The sequence below is a fragment of the Bombina bombina genome, chromosome 1 (genome assembly GCF_027579735.1).
Source record: "Bombina bombina isolate aBomBom1 chromosome 1, aBomBom1.pri, whole genome shotgun sequence".
NCBI lineage: Eukaryota > Metazoa > Chordata > Amphibia > Anura > Bombinatoridae > Bombina > Bombina bombina.
This window is the reverse complement of record NC_069499.1, coordinates 1,240,500,439-1,240,521,282: the sequence shown is the minus strand read 5'-3', so window position 1 is coordinate 1,240,521,282 and position 20,844 is coordinate 1,240,500,439. Positions and strand designations below refer to the sequence as shown.

The following is a 20,844-nucleotide window of genomic DNA, read 5'->3' as shown; positions in this document are numbered from 1 at the left end:
GGGGGACTGGACCACGTCACAGACATGTACATGTCACTTTATAAAGTACTGGGGTGGGTAGGGTCAGGCCAGTCATCTCACCGGCAGATTACAGACTGTGTCACTGACTCACTATTTACAATACTGGTGGGTTAAACAGTGTCACTATATACAGAAATAGGGGGTCAGACCATCTCACAGACTGTGGGCACAGGGTACCTCCTTTTGCAGACATGTAATCTGATTCACTTTTTTTTCTGTGTTAAAGTTAAAAAAAAAAAAAAAGATATGTATCAAATTCACACTTTTTTGGGGGTGGGGGCCCTTCTTAGATTCTTGCACCTGGCCCCTGTGGTTTCTAGTTACGCCTGACCAGGGCCGCCATCAGGGGGTGACAGGGGTGACTCCTGTCAGGGGCCCAATGCCATGGGCCAGGGGGGGCCCATGAGGCAAGAACTAAAAAAAAAAAAAAAAACCTTTTTATTTTTACATTTTGGCAGCCACCAGTGGGTACTACAGCAGAGTGATAATTGAGCATGGGAAATGTTAATACAAGGAGTAAAGTATTAGCATTTGAGAGGATTTCTGAGTGTGCACTAAGCCACAGGGTGAGACAGACTTGGCACTTTGTTTGTACAGTGTGTGCTTGAGTCAGACGGCAGATCACTTTCATTTGCAGAGGAGGTAGAACTTACTTAGCAAGTGTTTTTTATTTCTTTGTGTAATTTCAGATTGTAAGTTCAGTCTGGTAGTAGTTGTATGGTAGGCCAGGGGTCCATAAAAACATTTTTTTTTAGCAGCAGTGTATTTATGATTATTTGACAATGCTGTAGAAATTATATGTTTAAAACCATGCAGAAATGTTTCCTCCTCAAACAAATGGTAGGTGCACTTTTGGCAGATATGCATTTTTTATTTATTTATATATATATATATATATATATATATATATATATATATATATATCATTCCAGTTTACTGCCCCTTTATGCAAGGACTTTCAAGATGCAAGGAGGCATTTTATCTAAGATTTTTACATCTGCATAAAATGTTATACTCTCAGACTAAGATTGCTCAGTGTTTGAAATGAGACAGGTTAACTTAAAACTGTTCCGATGACTTAATTTTGAAATACATACCAACAAGCCTAAATTCTGCATTTAACCAGATCTAATGGTATGAGTACCACAGCTTATGGTTTCACCAAGACCATATAGAGTACAGCATTTTCAAAATCCATAAGTACAGCTGACAGATGGGAACATTTGTACACTATATTTGAAGTGGTGCTCTTGGTTGGGGAAAATGAGGGTAACACAAACAAACATATGTCAACCTTTTAAAAGTAATTTTCTTCATCTAGCCATCTACCCAGATCATTAATGTACAATTTTAAATTCACTGAATTATTTTTGTTTACACATTTACAAATAGGATTCTTTAAAAAGTAATCTCTTAATTTCTGCAATTGTCTGTTCCATTTTAGGACATTTTGACCTTACTACTGATTATTCACATCTTTCTACAGACTTTGAGACCTTTACAGAAGTCACCAATCCACCATTTAACCTTTAAATTATTGTTTAGGCAGTTCAGGGCCCTTCTTTCAGCCATTGCATGCTGTTGTCATCATTTAGTTGGCATCTTCCTTTACAAAAAGATAATCAGAACTCCATATTTTGTTTTCTAAATCTCCTTTTTTTTTTTTACAAAACTGTAGTTTACCTCATTACTTGTCAGGTCAATGTAAACAAGTGCTGAGTGTCTGTTTGGGTATCTGTGTCTGAGTGTGTTTGTGTGTTTCTTTGCATGTCTGCTAGAGTGTCTATATGTGAATCCTTATGTGAGTGTGTGTGTTTCAGTGTATGAGTGTGTCTGTGTGTTTGTATGTTACTACCTTTACAACATTTCCAAGTTTAAATAGATACTTAAGAATAAAGTGCATATACGTTTTATTCACTTGGTCAAAAATTGCACATGTCAAAGGAGGGGGGGGCCCTGGTCAATGGTTAAGTCAGGAGCCCCACAATTTCTAGTGGCGGCCCTGCGCCTGACTGGTTACATTTCTCCTGTATAGAGCATATGACATGGACTTCTGGGCATATTTGAGAATTAGGGGTTCTTCAGTGTAGATTGGTGGTGCTTAGTACCTCCAAATACCCCCAGGAGAGCTACTGCTGACTACCCATGTTATATAAGAATCCTAATTTGTCTATTTTTTAGCAGTTTGATTTGACTGCATTTACTTTTACAACTATATATCAAGGTCCCATATAAAAGTCAATACAAATATCAAACTTGTCAGAAAGAAAAAAAAATGTAAACTTTGTTTTACCTTCACATAACACTTCTGGTTGACAGGATACATTTCCATCTTTATCCTTCATGGCTTTTGCAGTTGTTTGTGGAAGCTTTACTAGATTTATTTCCACTCCTGCATCCTAAACATTATTTTATAAAAACATATATTAGGAGGTTTTCTCTTATATATTTTCTGTTCTTCTTCTCTAAACATTTTGCTAGTTTCTATTTTTTATTGAGTGCTGAACATTTTATTACATGATGGAAAATAGACATAAAATTAGCAGGCTTGAACTGAGGCCTACAAATGCCCAATGGGCCAGTCGAATATATTAAAGCCTCAGCCACCCACATTTATTATGGATGGAGATGGAGGAGCTATAGTGGGGCCACCTATTACTTATGGAAGGTGGGCTCCTTTTGTATCATTGATGTGGAGCACAGCCCTAACAGTTATTCTCTTACTCCCTGTGAATACACAGGCCCCACTCATGGTGCTTCAGGAATATTACTCCAAGGGAAACACCGGCCACAGAGAGCCCTGGAGCTGCCAGTAAAATAAGTATCTGCAAAGCTATGGCTCTGATTGTAGTAAAATGTCTGTATATTAATGACATAGGGGCTGTAGGACCAAGGATCTGGTCTGATGTCTGCATATGGGTCAGAGAGAGAGATAGAAATGGTGAGACCCATGAAGTATCAAACAGATGATTAGAAGAAAGAAACCAGGACAATCAGGAAGCTGCGGATATGAAAGACCAAAATACATGGTTAGAGGAAGGAGCTTTAAAAAACGCAAATATAGGGAGACTCAGAAAGATAAGTGAACGTAGAGAGCAATGCACAAGAAACATGAAATAACAGGGAAATAAGATGGTAATTTTAATGATGGGCAAGTAGGCAATTATTTTAATATAGTTATTTAATACAGTTTTGACGGACTTGCTTGTACGTTGGAAACTTTTATAGAAAAGCTAATAAAGAAATTTAAATTCTGATTCCCTAAAAGGAGAGTGTAAGCTATTAACTTTAAACAATGGAAAATGTTGTTCTACTACAGAAGTCCATATTTTAGTATGCAGCTGTTAATGCTGACAGGTGAAAAAAAGCATCATTCTCTGTGCATATATCTAGAGGACAAATTAAATGGGTTTTTTTTTTACATGCATTTGCTTTAGTCCAGTGGTTTTCAAAGTGTGAGACTAGAGCATACAAGGGGAGGAGTGGGAGTAGTGACACTTTTCACTATCCTATGGAAACCACAAGTAGCAGCTGACATTGGGAAAGATGACACTTGCCATGTATTGGTGGACTATGGCAAAGGGGGATCTAGGTGAAAGAAAGACAATGAGATCATAATGGCTCAGACACTGCTTTGCATTTGTTGTCTTGATCAGTATCTTGCTTTTAACACAGGAGTAACAAACTGCAAATTGAAACGTGAGTGAATCTTTTGGCAGAGCAGAAACAACTCTTGAGAGCTGTGTGTGAGCCCTGGATTAGAAGTAAACCCCCCCAAATTAAAACTAAAAATATATTAATTTTTTTCTTTCAAGATAAAGAAATATAGAAACATCTTTTATGGGCAGGGGGGGTTAAATTTCCTAAGACTTTGTAAAATTTCCCTTTATTGACTTCCATAAGGGACACCACAGACCTGACAAATATCGCAGTGATCTATTATTGAGCCTAAGCCAATAAATATATCTGTAAACTATGCAGTAAGGAGATGGATTGAGGACACCAAATTCTGAGACCTAATTATTTAATAGCAAACTGAGGAAATGCATTTAAAAAAAATTGGACAAGTGGTAGAAATAGAGGGTGAATTCTATTACACTTGCAATGTAACAGCAACAATCTGTTATACAGAGTTAAAGGGGCAGTCTAGTCAAAATTAAACTTTCATGATTCAGATAGGGCATGTGATTTTAAACAACTTTCCAATTTACTTCTATTATCTAATTTGCTCAGTTCTTTAGATATCCTTTGTTGAAGAAATAGCAATGCACATGTGTGAGCCAATCACACAAGGCCTCTATGTGCAGCAACCAATCAGCAGCTACTGAGCATATTTAGATATGCTTTTCAGCAAGTGATATCAAGAGAATGAAGCAAATGAGATAATGGAAGTAAATTAGAAAGTTGTTTAAAATGACATGTTTTTTCTAAATCACAAAAGCAAAAATTTGGGTTTCATGTCCCTTTAAATGAATGTTTTGATTTACAACTTAGAAGTTTGGAACTTTGAATTGAGAAACATTAAAAACTATCCGTGAGCATTTGGGCCCTTCGTTAGGATCCAAAGACGGAAGAAGGCGGCCGCTTGAGGCATTCAGCTCTTACTGGAGCCAAAATGATTAAGTCCAACACACTAAGCTCTCTGCACATCCATGTGCTGCACTTTCACAAGAATAAATCAGTCAACTAAAAGAGCTAAATGCCATGAGTGGCCTAATGAAGGATCCAAATGCACACGACTAAGTAAGACAGCCAAAGCAACTATCCCTGCTCTTAAAGTACCAGCAAACTCAAAGTCATTGTGTTATTTCAAACTTACATATTTTATTTCCTATTTTCATTCAGTCATAAGCATCTGGTTTTTTTAAAGGGACAGTAAACACCTTGCTATTTTTTTTAAAAAATGTTTAATTAGAAATAATTAAAAAAACTTTGCAATATATTTTCATTATTTATTTTGCTCCTTTTTCAGATAATTCAGCTTAGAAAATTGAGCAATTTCTATTTCTTGGAACTTGAAAATACACCCTGCTGACTTATAAAGGTGAACCCTGCTACATATCCGCCTTTAATTGGTTTTTTATCAGATAGCAACTGCAAAACAATCTACTTTATACTAAATGTATGACAGTAACTAGCCTTGTTGTCTGTGGACTAAAGCCCAGAGTGTCTCTTCCAAATAAGGCAGGCAGGCAGTCGGTGGAGTTTGACTATTGAAAAATAATTGTCGAAAAAAGGATGTTAATTTGTTTTAAAAATGGTTTAACTTGGTTGATATGTCAATCTATAACATCACAACATAAATGTGCTGTAATTGCAAAGTGTTTACTTCTACTTTAAATGTTTATAACTGAAGGTAAGATCTGCATTGTTTTTTTACAACTCTACAAATGAAAAGAACAGATCAATTTCTTATGAAAATGTCTATTAAAGTTGCCCATTAACTGACCTTGTCAGTCTGAAGTGGAATAACAAAGCGTTTGCAGGTAGGCGCTGTATCCATTGTGCTTTCATCAGAGAAGTCTTTCTTTAAATTTGCCATGTAAAACATATTATACAAGCCATTGTCCTTGTATGCTATAATGTCAAATACAACATGGCCGTCCTCTTCATAAGCGTTCACATGATGATATGTAACAAGGGCTTCTGTATAAAACTTCTGCGAAATAGGTTTCTTCGTCTTTTTATCGATAATATGAATCCAAGTCTACAGAAATAATAGCAGAGACAAAAAAGCAACATAGGTAAAATGAATCCTTGGGTTTCACACACACACACGCATGCACTCTCGCACATACACACACGCATGCGCACTCGCACATACACACATGCATACACACGTCTGTGCAAACAATAGAACAATAATAATATACTCTAAAACATGAAAGCAATGTATTCATTTGTGTTCCATGTTTCTTTAAAGGGTTAGCAAACTGAAAATGCAATGTCCTAACTTTTTTTAACTATATGTAGTAAAATAAAACTTTATTTATTTGTACACTTTTTCTGTAATTGTATTTTGTCCATTGCGCACAAAGGAGGCTGTGTTTTTCTCAGTTCAGGAGCTAATTTTTATCTCTCCCTAATTGATAAGAGTAGAGTTAAAGGGACATGAAACCCAAAAAATATCTTTCATTATTCAGATAGAGAATACAATTTTTAAAAACTTTCTAATTTACTTCTATTATCAAATTTGCTTCATTCTCATGTTATTCTTTGTTGAAAAAATACCTAGGTAGGTAGTGTGCACATGACTGAAGCACTACATGATAAGAAATAGTGCTGCTATCTAGCGCTTTTGCTAATGTATAACACTGTTGCAAAATGGCTGCCATATAGTGCACCCTCCTGAGCTTACATCCCTGCTTTGCAACAAAAAGCATAACAAAAAACAAAGAAAATTTGGTAATAAAAGTACATTGGAAAGTTGTTTAAAATTGTATGCTCAATCTGAATCATGAAAGAAAAAAAAGGGTTTATGTCCCTTTAATAAAACAAAGATACTCAAAATGGTTGTTCAACAAGTATATCTCTGGTTTGTAACACAATGCAAAATTTGTAAAGAAATAACTCATATAATCTATCTATCTATCTATCTATCTATCTATCTATCTATCTATCTATCTACAGTATCTCTCTCTATCTATCTATCTATCTATCTATCTATCTATCTATCTATCTATCTATCTATCTATAGTCTCTCTCTCTATCTATATACAGTATCTATCTATCTATCTATCTATCTATCTATCTATCTATCTATCTATCTATCTATCTATCTATCTATCTATCTATCTATCTATCTACAGTATCTATCTATCTATCTATCTATCTATCTATCTATCTATCTACAGTATCTATCTACAGTATCTATCTATCTACAGTATCTATCTATCTATCTATCTATCTATCTATCTATCTATCTATCTATCTATCTATCATTACTTGAAAACCTCCTTAAAGGGACATAATACTCATATGCTAAATCACTTGAAACTGATGCAGTATAACTGTAAAAAGCTGACTGGAAAATATCACCTGAGCATCTCTATGTAAAAAAGGAAGATATTTTACCTCACAATCTCCTCAGCTCAGCAGAGTCAGTTCTGTGTAAAAAGTTGTACTCAGCTGCTCCCAGCTGCAGGTAAAAAAATTAAAAAAAATGAAGAAATGAACAGCAGCCAATCAGCATCAGCAGTGCTGAGGCCATGAACTCTTACTGTGATCTCATGAGATTTGACTTAACTCTCATGAGATTTCATAGTAAGCTTCCTTTACCTGATTGGTGAAATAATATGAGAGTGCACGATGCTAGTCCCTTCAGATGTCCCAGGACAAACACACTAAAATGCTGCTTAGAAATCCTTTACAATGGGAGGTGGCTACTGAGGAACTTTTGAGGTAAAATATCTTTCTTTTTTACATAGAGATGTTCAGGAGATATTTTCTAGTCAGCTTTTTACAGCTATGCTGCATCACTTTCAAGTGTTTAAACATTTGGGTATTATGGCCCTTTAAGACATAATTTGATGCTGGGCCAAGTACAATTTGAGAGCTGGCACTTGCTCAGCAGCATCAGATGTTGATAGTGTAAATAAATAAATAATGCGTGACTGAGCCGTGCTATTCAGGTGCTATTTACAATCTGATAGGATACCATGCCATGTAACACACTGTACCTTCTCATCTTCATGGAAGCAAATACATGAAGCCCAGTTGACGCCTCTGAAGTAAGCTGTGGCTAGTTTTAGGATATCTAACTTCAAAGGTTGCTCCACAAAAATGAAATAGTTTTCAGTTACTCCAAAACTATGGTAATAGCTGGGGTTCAGTAGCCGATGTGCAGGGATAGAACAGATGACCTCTGCATGTTTAAGTGGGGACTTATTCTTATCCTTTTCTGGGGGAAAATATTTGAAAATGATTTAAAATAAAATTGAAAAATGTATAAAAGCACACACACACACACACACATACACACACACACACACACACATACACAGACACACACACATACACACATACACAAACACACACATACACACACATACACACACACATACACACACACATACACACACACATACACAAACACACAAACACACACACACACACACATACACACACACATACACACACACACACATACACACACACATACACACACACATACACACACATACACTAACACATACACACACATACATACATACACATACACTCACACACATACACACACATACACAAACACATACACTTACACACATACATACACATACACACACATGCATACACTCACACACATACACATACACAAACACACACATCCACTTACACACACACATGCACACACACACATACATACACACACACATACATACATACACACATACATACACTCACACATACACTCACACACATAAACAAACACGCACACATACACACATACATACATATATACATACACACATACATACTCTCACACACACACACACATACACTCACACATTCATATACATATACACTCACGCACACATTAATACACATACACACGCATAAATATACACACACATCTATTTATTATATTACAACATTGTAATTGTAGTTTAAAGAGACAAATAATGCAATATTTGCTCAAATTATTGCCTTCAACTATATATTTTACCCTGCTCACCATAACAAAACTGGTCACCATAACTCACCTGGGATAGCTGCTGAACTAGGAATCTTAAAAAACATGTATTTTGTTTTCCCTTTGTCTCCTATGGAAGTTCCCATGTTTAATGTGTTCCCTTCACTGTCATAATGGGGATGAGATGTGGCCAGGTTCACAGTTATATGTTTCAAGTAGTCTACCTACAAAAATAGAAATAATATGGTTTTGATTGGAAAAAAAACAAACTGTATATTTAAGAATACCTTGCTAATTGATATACTGTAGTTTAATGATTCTTCTGCCAATAAACAGTCCTTGTACTGGTTGTTAAAAATTAAAATCAGCTGTAAGTTTCATCCCCAAACACAAACCTGCACAATCATTTGTAGAGCTATACACACTTAAATAGTATATATGAGTTTTGTTCCTTATAAAATGGCAGAACCACCTTAGGTAAACAGTCTGCATAGACAACACCTAATTAATTAACAATATAGGAACAGTCGTTTGTGATTTCTAATCTTTTTTTTAAAAAAATTAACCTTTGAGCCTACCTAGGTTTTGCCTTCAACAAAGAATAAAAAGAGTACAAAGCATTTTTTATTAATAAAGGTAAATTGAATCATGAAAGTTTAATTTTGACTTTACTGTCCCTTTAATTACTTGTTATATCAGATAGAGAGTATAAAATATATCTGAAACTACCCTTTATGTTTATGTTTGCATAGGAAATACCAGTTTTGCTGATTGAAAAGGCATATAAATAGGCGTAGATTACAAAAAGAGCAGACATTCTTATCTTATCTGTTTCTTTAACCCTACTGTGCTGCTACTGTTAACATTCGCCTAGATTTAGAGTTCTGCGTTAGCCGTCAAAACCAGCGTTAGGGGCTCCCAACGCTGGTTTTAGCCGCCCGCTGGTATTTAGAGTCAGTCAGGAAAGGGTCTAACGCTCACTTTGCAGCCGCGACTTTTCCATACCGCAGATCCCCATACGCCATTTGCGTATCCTATCTTTTCAATGGGATCTTTCTAACGCCGGTATTTAGAGTCTTGGCTGAAGTGAGCTTTAGAAATCTAATGACAAGACTCCAGCCGCAGGAAAAAGCCAGGAGTTAAGAGCTTTATGAACCGGCGTTAGCCCAGAAAGCTCTTAACTACTGTGCTCTAAAGTACACTAACACCCATAAACTACCTATGTTCCCCTAAACCGAGGCCCCCCCACATCGCCGCCACTCTATTAATTTTTTTTAACCCCTAATCTGCCGACCGCATACCGCCGCAACCTACGTTATCCCTATGTACCCCTAATCTGCTGCCCCTAACACCGCCGACCCCTATATTATATTTATTAACCCCTAATCTGCCGCCCCCAACGTCGCCGCCACCTACCTACAATTATTAACCCCTAATCTGCCGACCGGACCTCACCGCTACTCTAATAAATTTATTAACCCCTAAAGCTAAGTCTAACCCTAACACTAACACCCCCCTAAGTTAAATATAATTTTCATCTAACGAAATAAATTATTTCTTATTAAATAAATTATTCCTATTTAAAGCTAAATACTTACCTGTAAAATAAACCTTAATATAGCTACAATATAAATTATAATTATATTGTAGCTATTTTAGGATTTATATTTATTTTACAGGCAACTTTTTATTTATTTTAACCAGGTACAATAGCTATTAAATAGTTAATAACTATTTAATAGCTACCTAGTTAAAATAATAACAAAATTACCTGTAAAATAAATCCTAACCTAAGTTACAATTAAACCTAACACTACACTATCAATAAAATAATTAAATAAAATACCTACAATTATCTACAATTAAACCTAACACTACACTATCAATACATTAATTACATACAAATACCTACAAATAAATACAATTAAATAAACTAACTAAAGTACAAAAAATAAAAAATGAACTAAGTTGCAAAAAATAAAAAAATAATTTACAAACATTATAAAAAGATTACAATTTTAAGCTAATTACACCTACTCTAAGCCCCCTAATAAAATAACAAAGCCCCCCAAAATAAAAAAATGCCCTACCCTATTCTAAAATAAAAATTGAAAAGCTCTTTTACCTTACCAGCCCTTAAAAGGGCCTTTTGCAGGGCATGCCCCAAAGAATTCTGCTCTTTTGCCTGTAAAAAAAACATACAATACCACCCCCCAACATTACAACCCACCACCCACATACCCCTAATCTAACCCAAACCCCCCTTAAATAAACCTAACACTAAGCCCTTGAAGATCTCCCTACCTTATCTTCACCACGCCGGGTATCACCGATCCGTCCAGAAGAGGCTCCGAAATCTTCATCCAAGCCCAAGCAGGGGCTGAAGAGGTCCATCGTCGGGCTGAAGAGGTCCATCATCGGGCTGAAGAGGTCCATCATCTGGCTGAAGAGGTCCATCATCGGGCTGAAGAGGTCCATCATCGGGCTGAAGTCTTGATCCAAGCGGGGGCTGAAGAGATCCATCATCCGGCTGAAGTCTTCTATCAAGCGGCATCTTCAATCTTCTTTCTTCCGGATCCATCTTCATCCCGCCGACGCGGAACATCCATCCTGGCCGACGACTTCCCGACGAATGACGGTTCCTTTAAATGACGTCATCCAAGATGGCGTCCCTCGAATTCCGATTGGCTGATAGGATTCTATCAGCCAATCGGAATTAAGGTAGGAAAATTCTGATTGGCTGATGGAATCAGCCAATCAGATTTAAGTTCAATCGGATTGGCTGATCCAATCAGCCAATCAGATTGAGCTCGCATTCTATTGGCTGATCGGAACAGCCAATAGAATGCAAGCTCAATCTGATTGGCTGATTCCATCAGCCAATCAGAATTTTCCTACCTTAATTCCGATTGGCTGATAGAATCCTATCAGCCAATCGGAATTCGAGGGACGCCATCTTGGATGACGTCATTTAAAGGAACCGTCATTCGTCGGGAAGTCGTTGGCCAGGATGGATGTTCCGCAAGAAAGAAGATTGAAGATGCCGCTTGATAGAAGACTTCAGCCGGATGATGGATCTCTTCAGCCCCGGCTTGGATCAAGACTTCAGCCGGATGATGGACCTCTTCAGCCGGATGATGGACCTCTTCAGCCCGATGATGGACCTCTTCAGCCCCCACTTGGGCTTGGATGAAGATTTCAGAGCCTCTTCTGGACGGATCAGTGATACCCGGCGTGGTGAAGATAAGGTAGGGAGATCTTCAGGGGTTAGTGTTAGGTGTATTTAAGGGGGGTTTGGGTTAGATTAGGGGTATGTGGGTGGTGGGTTGTAATGTTGGGGGGGTATTTTATGTTTTTTTTACAGGCAAAAGAGCAGAATTCTTTGTGGCATGCCCCGCAAAAGGCCCTTTTAAGGGCTGGTAAGGTAAAAGAGCTTTTCTATTTTTATTTTAGAATAGGGTAGGGTATTTTATTATTTTGGGGGGCTTTGTTATTTTATTAGGGGGCTTAGAGTAGGTGTAATTAGCTTAAAATTGTAATATTTTTATAATGTAAATAATTTTTTTGTTTTTTGTAACAGTTCTTTTTTTATTTTTTGTACTTTAGTTAGTTTATTTAATTGTATTTAATTGTAGGTATTTGTATGTAATTAATTTATTGATAGTGTAGTGTTAGGTTTAATTGTAGATAATTGTAGGTATTTTATTTAATTTATTGATAGTGTAGTGTTAGGTTTAATTGTAACTTAGGTTAGGATTTATTTTACAGGTAATTTTGTAATTATTTTAACTAGGTAGCTATTAAATAGTTATTAACTATTTAATAGCTATTGTACATGGTTAAAATAAATACAAAGTTACCTGTAAAATAAATATTAATCCTAAAATAGCTACAATATAATTATAATTTATATTGTAGCTATATTAGGGTTTATTTTTCAGGTAAGTATTTAGCTTTAAATAGGAATAATTTATTTAATAAGAGTTAATTTATTTAGTTAGATAAAAATTATATTTAATTTAGGGGGGTGTTAGGGTTAGGGTTAGACTTAGCTTTATGGGTTAATACTTGAAGTTAGGTGTCGGTGATGTTATGGAGGGCAGATTAGGGGTTAATACTATTTATTATAGGGGGAGTGAGGCGGATTAGGGGTTAATAACTTTATTATAGTAGCGGTGAAGTCCAGTCGGGAGATTAAGGGTTAATAATTGTAGGTAGGTGGCGGCGACGTTGGGGGCGGCAGATTAGGGGTTAATAAATATAATATAGGGGTCAGCGGTGTTAGGGGCAGCAGATTAGGGGTACATAGGGATAATGTAGGTTGCGGCTGTGTACGGAGCGGCAGATTAGGGGTTAATAATAATATGCAGGGGTCAGCGATAGCGGGGGCGGCAGATTAGGGGTTAGTAAGTGTAAGGTTAGGGGTGTTTAGACTCGGGGTGCATGTTAGGGTGTTAGGTGCAGACTTAGGAAGTGTTTCCCCATAGGAAACAATGGGGCTGCGTTAGGAGCTGAATGCTGCTTTTTTGCAGGTGTTAGGTTTTTTTCCAGCTCAAACGGCCCCATTGTTTCCTATGGGGGAATCGTGCACAAGCATGTTTTTGAAGCTGGCCGCGTCCGTAAGCACCGCTGGTATTTAGAGTTGCAGTGGCGGTACATTATGCTCTACGCTCCCTTTTTGGAGCCTAACGCAGCCCTTCTGTGAACTCTAAATACCAGCGGTATTTAAAAGGTGCGGGGGAAGGGGGGAAACGCGTAGCTAACGCACCCCTTTGGCCCGCCGAACTCTAAATCTAGCGGATAGTTTTTCTTTAGTTTATCTTTAGAGAATACAAAAGTATTGATATTTTCAGTATAGGTGATCGTTGTAACAAGCAAAATAAACTATTTTAAATTACAAAATAAAGGTAAAGGAGCTATTTGTAAACAATTTAAAACACACCTGCAGGCAAAATGAATAATTGGGAAAACAAATTTAACAGCACAATGTTCCTTTAATTTAGTGAATACACCCAACAGTGGGCTAGATTACAAGTGGAACACTATTTATCGGTTTTGCTTGCGCACAAGCACCACCAGAAGTAAATTGCAAATACACACACTTTAACGCGTGTATTACAAGTTGAAAGTAAAATGCGTGCTAAGGATATTGTAACTGTGCTAACTTCCTCTCCCCTAGACTTCAATGGAGGGCGCAATTTGGGAAAAAAACTAACACATCCCTTGCAAATTAACCTAACACATGTTAGACAAACTGTGCTAACTGGAAGGTAGTTATGAATATTTTACATTCCAATGTTCTTCATATAGAAAAAAAATTTATATTTATTTTTAAATATATATTTCTATATATATCTGATGTATTTTTTGTAATATATATATTTCTCCAACATAGGTGTGTCCGGTCCACGGCGTCATCCTTACTTGTGGGATATTCTCTTCCCCAACAGGAAATGGCAAAGAGCCCAGCAAAGCTGGTCACATGATCCCTCCTAGGCTCCGCCTACCCCAGTCATTCTCTTTGCCGTTGCACAGGCAACATCTCCACGGAGATGGCTCAGAGTTTTTTGGTGTTTAAATGTAGTTTTTATCCTTCAATCAAGTGTTTGTTATTTTAAAATAGTGCTGGTATGTACTATTTACTCTGAAACAGAAAAGAGATGAAGATTTCTGTTTGTAAGAGGAAGATGATTTTAGCAAACGTTACTAAAATCGATTGCTGTTTCCACACAGGACTGTTGAGATGAAGTAACTTCAGTTGGGGGAAGCAGTTGGCAGACTTTTCTGCCTGAGGTATGACTGGCCACATTTCTAACAAGACTTTGTAATGCTGGAAGGCTGTCATTTCCCCTATGGGGACCGGTAAGCCATTTTCTTAGATTAAGTAAAAGAATAAAGGGCTTTATAAGGGCTTAAAAACTGGTAGACATTTTTCTGGGCTAAAACGATTTCTTTGCTAAGCATATTTGGCAGATTATAACTCTTAATAGTTATTATAATCTTGGGGATTGTTGTTAAAAAACGGCAGGCACTGTATGGACACCATTTGCAGATGGGGGCCTTTTCTAGTCATAGGCAGAGCCTCATTTTCGCGCCACTAATGCGCAGTTGTTTTTGGAAAGCAAGGCATGCAGATGCATGTGTGAGGAGCTAAGAACCACTGAAAAAGGCGTCATTTGGTATCGTATTCCCCTCTGGGCTTGGTTGGGTCTCAGCAAAGCAGATACCTGGGACTGTATAGGGGTTAAATGTAAAAACGGCTCCGGTTCCGTTATTTTAAGGGTTAAAGCTTTCAAATTTGGTGTGCAATACTTTTAAGGCTTTAAGACACTGTGGTGAAATTTTGGTGAATTTTGAACAATTCCTTCATGCTTTTTCGCATATTCAGTAATAAAGTGTGTTCTGTTTAAAATTTAAAGTGACAGTAACGGTTTTATTTCAAAACGTTTTTTGTGCTTTGTTGACAAGTTTAAGCCTGTTTAACATGTCTGAACCATCAGATAAGCGATGTTCTATATGTATGAAAGCCAAGGTTTCTCCCCATTTAAATATATGTGATAATTGTGACATAGTGTCCAAACAAAGTAGGGACAATGATGCCACAGATAATAATATTGCCCAAGATGATTCCTCAAATGAGGGGAGTAAGCATGGTACTGCATCATCCCCTTCTGTGTCTACACCAGTTTTGCCCACACAAGAGGCCCCTAGTACATCTAGTGCGCCAATACTTATTACCATGCAACAATTAACGGCTGTTATGGATAATTCTATTGCAAACATTTCATCTAAAATGCCTACTTATCAGAGAAAGCGCGATTGCTCTGTTTTAAACACTGAAGAGCAAGAGGACACTGATGATAACGGTTCTGACATACCCTCACACCAATCTGAAGGGGCCAGGAGGGAGGTTTTGTCTGAGGGAGAAATTTCAGATTCAGGAAAAATTTCTCAACAAGCTGAACCTGATGTTGTAACATTTAAATTTAAATTAGAACATCTCCGCGCACTGCTTAAGGAGGTATTATCTACTCTGGATGATTGTGACAATTTGGTCATTCCAGAGAAATTATGTAAGATGGACAAGTTCCTAGAGGTTCCGGTGCCCCCCAATGTTTTTCCTATACCCAATCGGGTGGCGGACATAGTAAATAAGGAGTGGGAAAGGCCCGGCATACCTTTTGTTCCTCCCCCTATATTTAAGAAATTATTTCCTATAGTCGACCCCAGAAAGGACTTATGGCAGACAGTCCCCAAGGTCGAGGGGGCGGTCTCTACTCTAAACAAACGCACTACTATTCCCATAGAAGATAGTTGTGCTTTCAAAGATCCTATGGATAAAAAATTAGAGGGTTTGCTTAAAAAGATGTTTGTTCAGCAAGGTTACCTTCTACAACCAATTTCATGCATTGTTCCTGTCACTACGGCAGCGTGTTTCTGGTTCGAAGAACTAGAAAAGTCGCTCAATAAAGAATCTTCGTATGAGGAGGTTATGGACAGAGTTCAAGCACTTAAATTGGCTAACTCTTTTATTTTAGATGCCGCTTTGCAATTAGCTAGATTAGCGGCGAAGAATTCAGGGTTTGCTATCGTGGCGCGCAGAGCGCTTTGGCTAAAGTCTTGGTCAGCGGATGTGTCTTCCAAGACAAAATTGCTTAACATCCCTTTCAAGGGTAAAACACTGTTTGGTCCTGATTTGAAAGAGATTATTTCAGACATCACCGGGGGAAAGGGCCACACCCTTCCTCAGGATAGGTCTTTTAAGGCTAAAAATAAGCCTAATTTTCGTCCCTTTCGCAGAAACGGACCAGCCTCTAATTCTACATCCTCTAAGCAAGAGGGTAATACTTCTCAACCCAAACCAGCCTGGAGACCGATGCAAGACTGGAACAAGGGTAAGCAGGCCAAGAAGCCTGCCACTGCTACCAAAACAGCATGAAGGGATGGCCCCCGATCCGGGACCGGATCTGGTGGGGGGCAGACTTTCTCTCTTTGCTCAGGCCTGGGCAAGAGATGTTCAGGATCCTTGGGCACTAGAAATAGTTTATCAGGGTTATCTCCTGGAATTCAAGGAACTACCCCCAAGGGGAAGGTTCCACAGGTCTCAATTATCTTCAAACCAAATAAAAAGACAGGCATTCTTACATTGTGTAGAAGACCTGTTAAAGATGGGAGTAATTCATCCAGTTCCTATAGGAGAACAAGGGATGGGGTTTTACTCCAACCTGTTCATAGTTCCCAAAAAAGAGGGAACATTCAGACCAATTTTGGATCTCAAGATCCTAAACAAATTTCTCAGGGTTCCATCGTTCAAAATGGAAACCATTCGAACGATCCTTCCTACCATCCAGGAAGGTCAATTTATGACCACGGTGGATTTAAAGGATGCGTACCTACATATTCCTATCCACAAGGAACATCATCAGTTCCTAAGGTTCGCTTTTCTGGACAAGCATTACCAGTTTGTGGCACTTCCATTCGGATTAGCCACTGCTCCGAGAATTTTCACAAAGGTACTAGGGTCCCTTCTAGCGGTTCTAAGACCAAGGGGCATTGCAGTAGTACCGTACTTGGACGACATCCTGATTCAAGCGTCGTCTCTGTCAAAAGCAAAGGCTCATACGGACATCGTCCTAGCCTTTCTCAGATCTCACGGATGGAAAGTGAACATAGAAAAAAGTTCTCTGTCCCCGTCAACAAGAGTTCCCTTCTTGGGAACAATAATAGACTCCTTAGAAATGAGGATTTTTCTGACAGAGGTCAGAAAATCAAAACTTCTAAGCTCTTGTCAAGTACTTCATTCTGTTCTTCGTCCTTCCATAGCGCAGTGCATGGAAGTAATAGGATTGATGGTTGCAGCAATGGACATAGTTCCTTTTGCACGAATTCATCTAAGACCATTACAACTGTGCATGCTCAGACAGTGGAATGGGGATTATACAGACTTGTCTCCGACGATTCAAGTGGATCAAAGGACCAGAGATTCACTCCGTTGGTGGCTGATCCTGGACAACCTGTCACAGGGAATGAACTTCCGCAGACCAGAGTGGGTCATTGTCACGACCGACGCCAGTCTGGTGGGCTGGGGCGCGGTCTGGGTACCCCTGAAAGCTCAGGGTCTATGGTCTCGGGAAGAATCTCTTCTCCCGATAAACATTCTGGAACTGAGAGCGATATTCAATGCTCTCAAAGCTTGGCCTCATCTAGCAAAGGCCAAATTCATAAGGTTTCAATCAGACAACATGACGACAGTTGCTTATATCAACCATCAGGGGGGAACAAGGTGTTCCCTGGCGATGGAGGAAGTGACCAAGATAATTCAATGGGCGGAGGATCACTCCTGCCACTTGTCTGCAATCCACATCCCAGGAGTGGAAAATTGGGAAGCGGATTTTCTGAGTCGTCAGACATTCCATCCGGGGGAGTGGGAACTCCATCCGGAAATCTTTGCCCAAATAACTCGATTATGGGGCATTCCAGACATGGATCTGATGGCCTCTCGTCAGAACTTCAAGGTTCCTTGTTACGGGTCCAGATCCAGGGATCCCAAGGCGACTCTAGTAGATGCACTAGTAGCACCTTGGACCTTGAACCTAGCTTATGTATTCCCACCGTTTCCTCTCATTCCCAGGCTGGTAGCCAGGATCAATCAGGAGAGGGCTTCGGTGATCTTGATAGTTCCTGCGTGGCCACGCAGGACTTGGTATGCAGACCTGGTGAATATGTCATCGGCTCCACCATGGAAGCTACCTTTGAGACAGGACCTTCTTGTTCAAGGTCCATTCGTACATCCGAATCTGGTTTCCCTCCAACTGACTGCTTGGAGATTGAACGCTTGATTTTATCAAAGCGTGGGTTTTCAGATTCTGTAATAGATACTCTGATTCAGGCTAGAAAGCCTGTAACTAGAAAAATTTACCATAAGATATGGAAAAAATATATCTGTTGGTGTGAATCTAAAGGATTCCCATGGAACAAGATAAAAATTCCTAAGATTCTATCCTTTCTACAAGAAGGTTTGGAGAAAGGATTATCTGCAAGTTCTCTGAAGGGACAGATCTCTGCTTTATCTGTTTTACTTCACAAAAGGCTGGCAGCTGTGCCAGACGTTCAAGCGTTTGTTCAGGCTCTGGTTAGAATCAAGCCTGTTTACAGACCTTTGACTCCTCCCTGGAGTCTTAATCTAGTTCTTTCAGTTCTTCAAGGGGTTCCGTTTGAACCCTTACATTCCGTAGATATTAAGTTATTATCTTGGAAGGTTTTGTTTTTGGTTGCTATTTCTTCTGCTAGAAGAGTTTCTGAGTTATCTGCTCTGCAGTGTTCTCCGCCCTATCTGGTGTTCCATGCAGATAAGGTGGTTTTGCGTACTAAGCCTGGTTTTCTTCCGAAAGTGGTTTCCAACAAAAATATTAACCAGGAGATAGTTGTACCTTCTTTGTGTCCGAATCCAGTTTCAAAGAAGGAACGTTTGTTACACAATTTGGACGTAGTCCGTGCTCTAAAATTCTATTTAGAGGCCACTAAAGATTTCAGGCAAACATCTTCTTTGCTTGTTGTTTATTCTGGTAAAAGGAGAGGTCAAAAAGCGACTTCTACCTCTCTTTCTTTTTGGCTTAAAAGCATTATCCGATTGGCTTATGAGACTGCCGGACGGCAGCCTTCTGAAAGAATCACAGCTCATTCCACTAGGGCTGTGGCTTCCACATGGGCCTTCAAGAACGAGGCTTCTGTTGACCAGATATGTAAGGCAGCGACTTGGTCTTCACTGCACACTTTTGCCAAATTTTACAAATTTGATACTTTTGCTTCTTCAGAGGCTATTTTTGGGAGAAAGGTTTTGCAAGCCGTGGTGCCTTCCATTTAGGTGACCTGATTTGCTCCCTCCCTTCATCCGTGTCCTAAAGCTTTGGTATTGGTTCCCACAAGTAAGGATGACGCCGTGGACCGGACACACCTATGTTGGAGAAAACAGAATTTATGCTTACCTGATAAATTACTTTCTCCAACGGTGTGTCCGGTCCACGGCCCGCCCTGGTTTTTTTAATCAGGTCTGATGAATTATTTTCTCTAACTACAGTCACCACGGTATCATATGGTTTCTCCTATGCATATATTCCTCCTGTACGTCGGTCGAATGACTGGGGTAGGCGGAGCCTAGGGGGGATCATGTGACCAGCTTTGCTGGGCTCTTTGCCATTTCCTGTTGGGGAAGAGAATATCCCACAAGTAAGGATGACGCCGTGGACCGGACACACCGTTGGAGAAAGTAATTTATCAGGTAAGCATAAATTCTGTTATATATATATATATATATATATATATATATATATATATATATATATATATATATATATATATAGGTGTATACAGATATCTATTTAAAAATACATAGAACATATGAAGAACATTAAAATGTAAAATATTAACAGTATATACACAGTAAAACATATTATAAAATATTAAAACGTATTAAAATGTATTTTTATTGTTTTCAGGTATTTGAGTGGAAAGGGCCCAAAGTATATATATATATGTATGTATATTTAGGGGTCGAATTATCAAGCTCCAATTGGAGCTTGATGCCCCTGTTTCTGCACGAGCCGGAAACAGAAGTTATGAAGCAGCGGTCTAAAGTCTGGTGCTCCATAACTTGTCCGACTGCTCTAAGGCAGCGGACAGAAATCAACCCGTTCAAATATGATCGGGTTGATTGACACCCGATAGCGCCCGATTGGCTGCGAATCTGCAGGGGGCAGCATTGCACAAGCAGCTCACAAGAACTGCTGGTGCAATGATAAATGCCATCAGCGTATGCTATCGGCATTTATCGATGTGTGGCGGACATAATACGCTATATTATATCATGTCCGCTCGCACTATGATAAATTGGCCCCATAGTATATACACATATAAACATAAAAACACATATAAAGAAGATATAAAGAAGAGAGCCTCATGGTACAGTTTATCAAAGATAAATTTATAATAAAATCAAGGTTTCTGAGTGTTAACAAGTGTGATAAAACAGCTAGCTAGCCGAGAAACGCGTTGCATGTTTTATTCACTTTTAAAATAAATTTGTGATTTTAAGTAGTCTGCTTTTAAACTACTTTTTACTTTGGATCACTTTATTCCACCTACTCACTTTTCCAACTTAGTACTGTTTATGACTACTCCTGCTGTTGAGGCAG

At 38.5% G+C, this 20,844-nt stretch overlaps 1 protein-coding gene across 2 annotated transcripts in view; it reads right to left on the bottom strand.

Moving 5' to 3' along the window:
• The window catches only part of BCO1 (beta-carotene oxygenase 1), a 228,237-nt gene that overhangs the window by 46,104 nt on the left and 161,289 nt on the right, over window positions 1-20,844 (bottom strand). For both annotated transcript variants that reach the window (XM_053700662.1, XM_053700667.1), the window contains 4 exons: window positions 8,724-8,877; window positions 7,701-7,921; window positions 5,471-5,728; window positions 2,315-2,420 (listed from right to left, as the gene is read on the bottom strand). In XM_053700662.1, coding sequence (XP_053556637.1) covers window positions 2,315-2,420; window positions 5,471-5,728; window positions 7,701-7,921; window positions 8,724-8,877 — 739 coding nt within the window. The remainder of the gene's footprint in view (window positions 1-2,314; window positions 2,421-5,470; window positions 5,729-7,700; window positions 7,922-8,723; window positions 8,878-20,844) is intronic.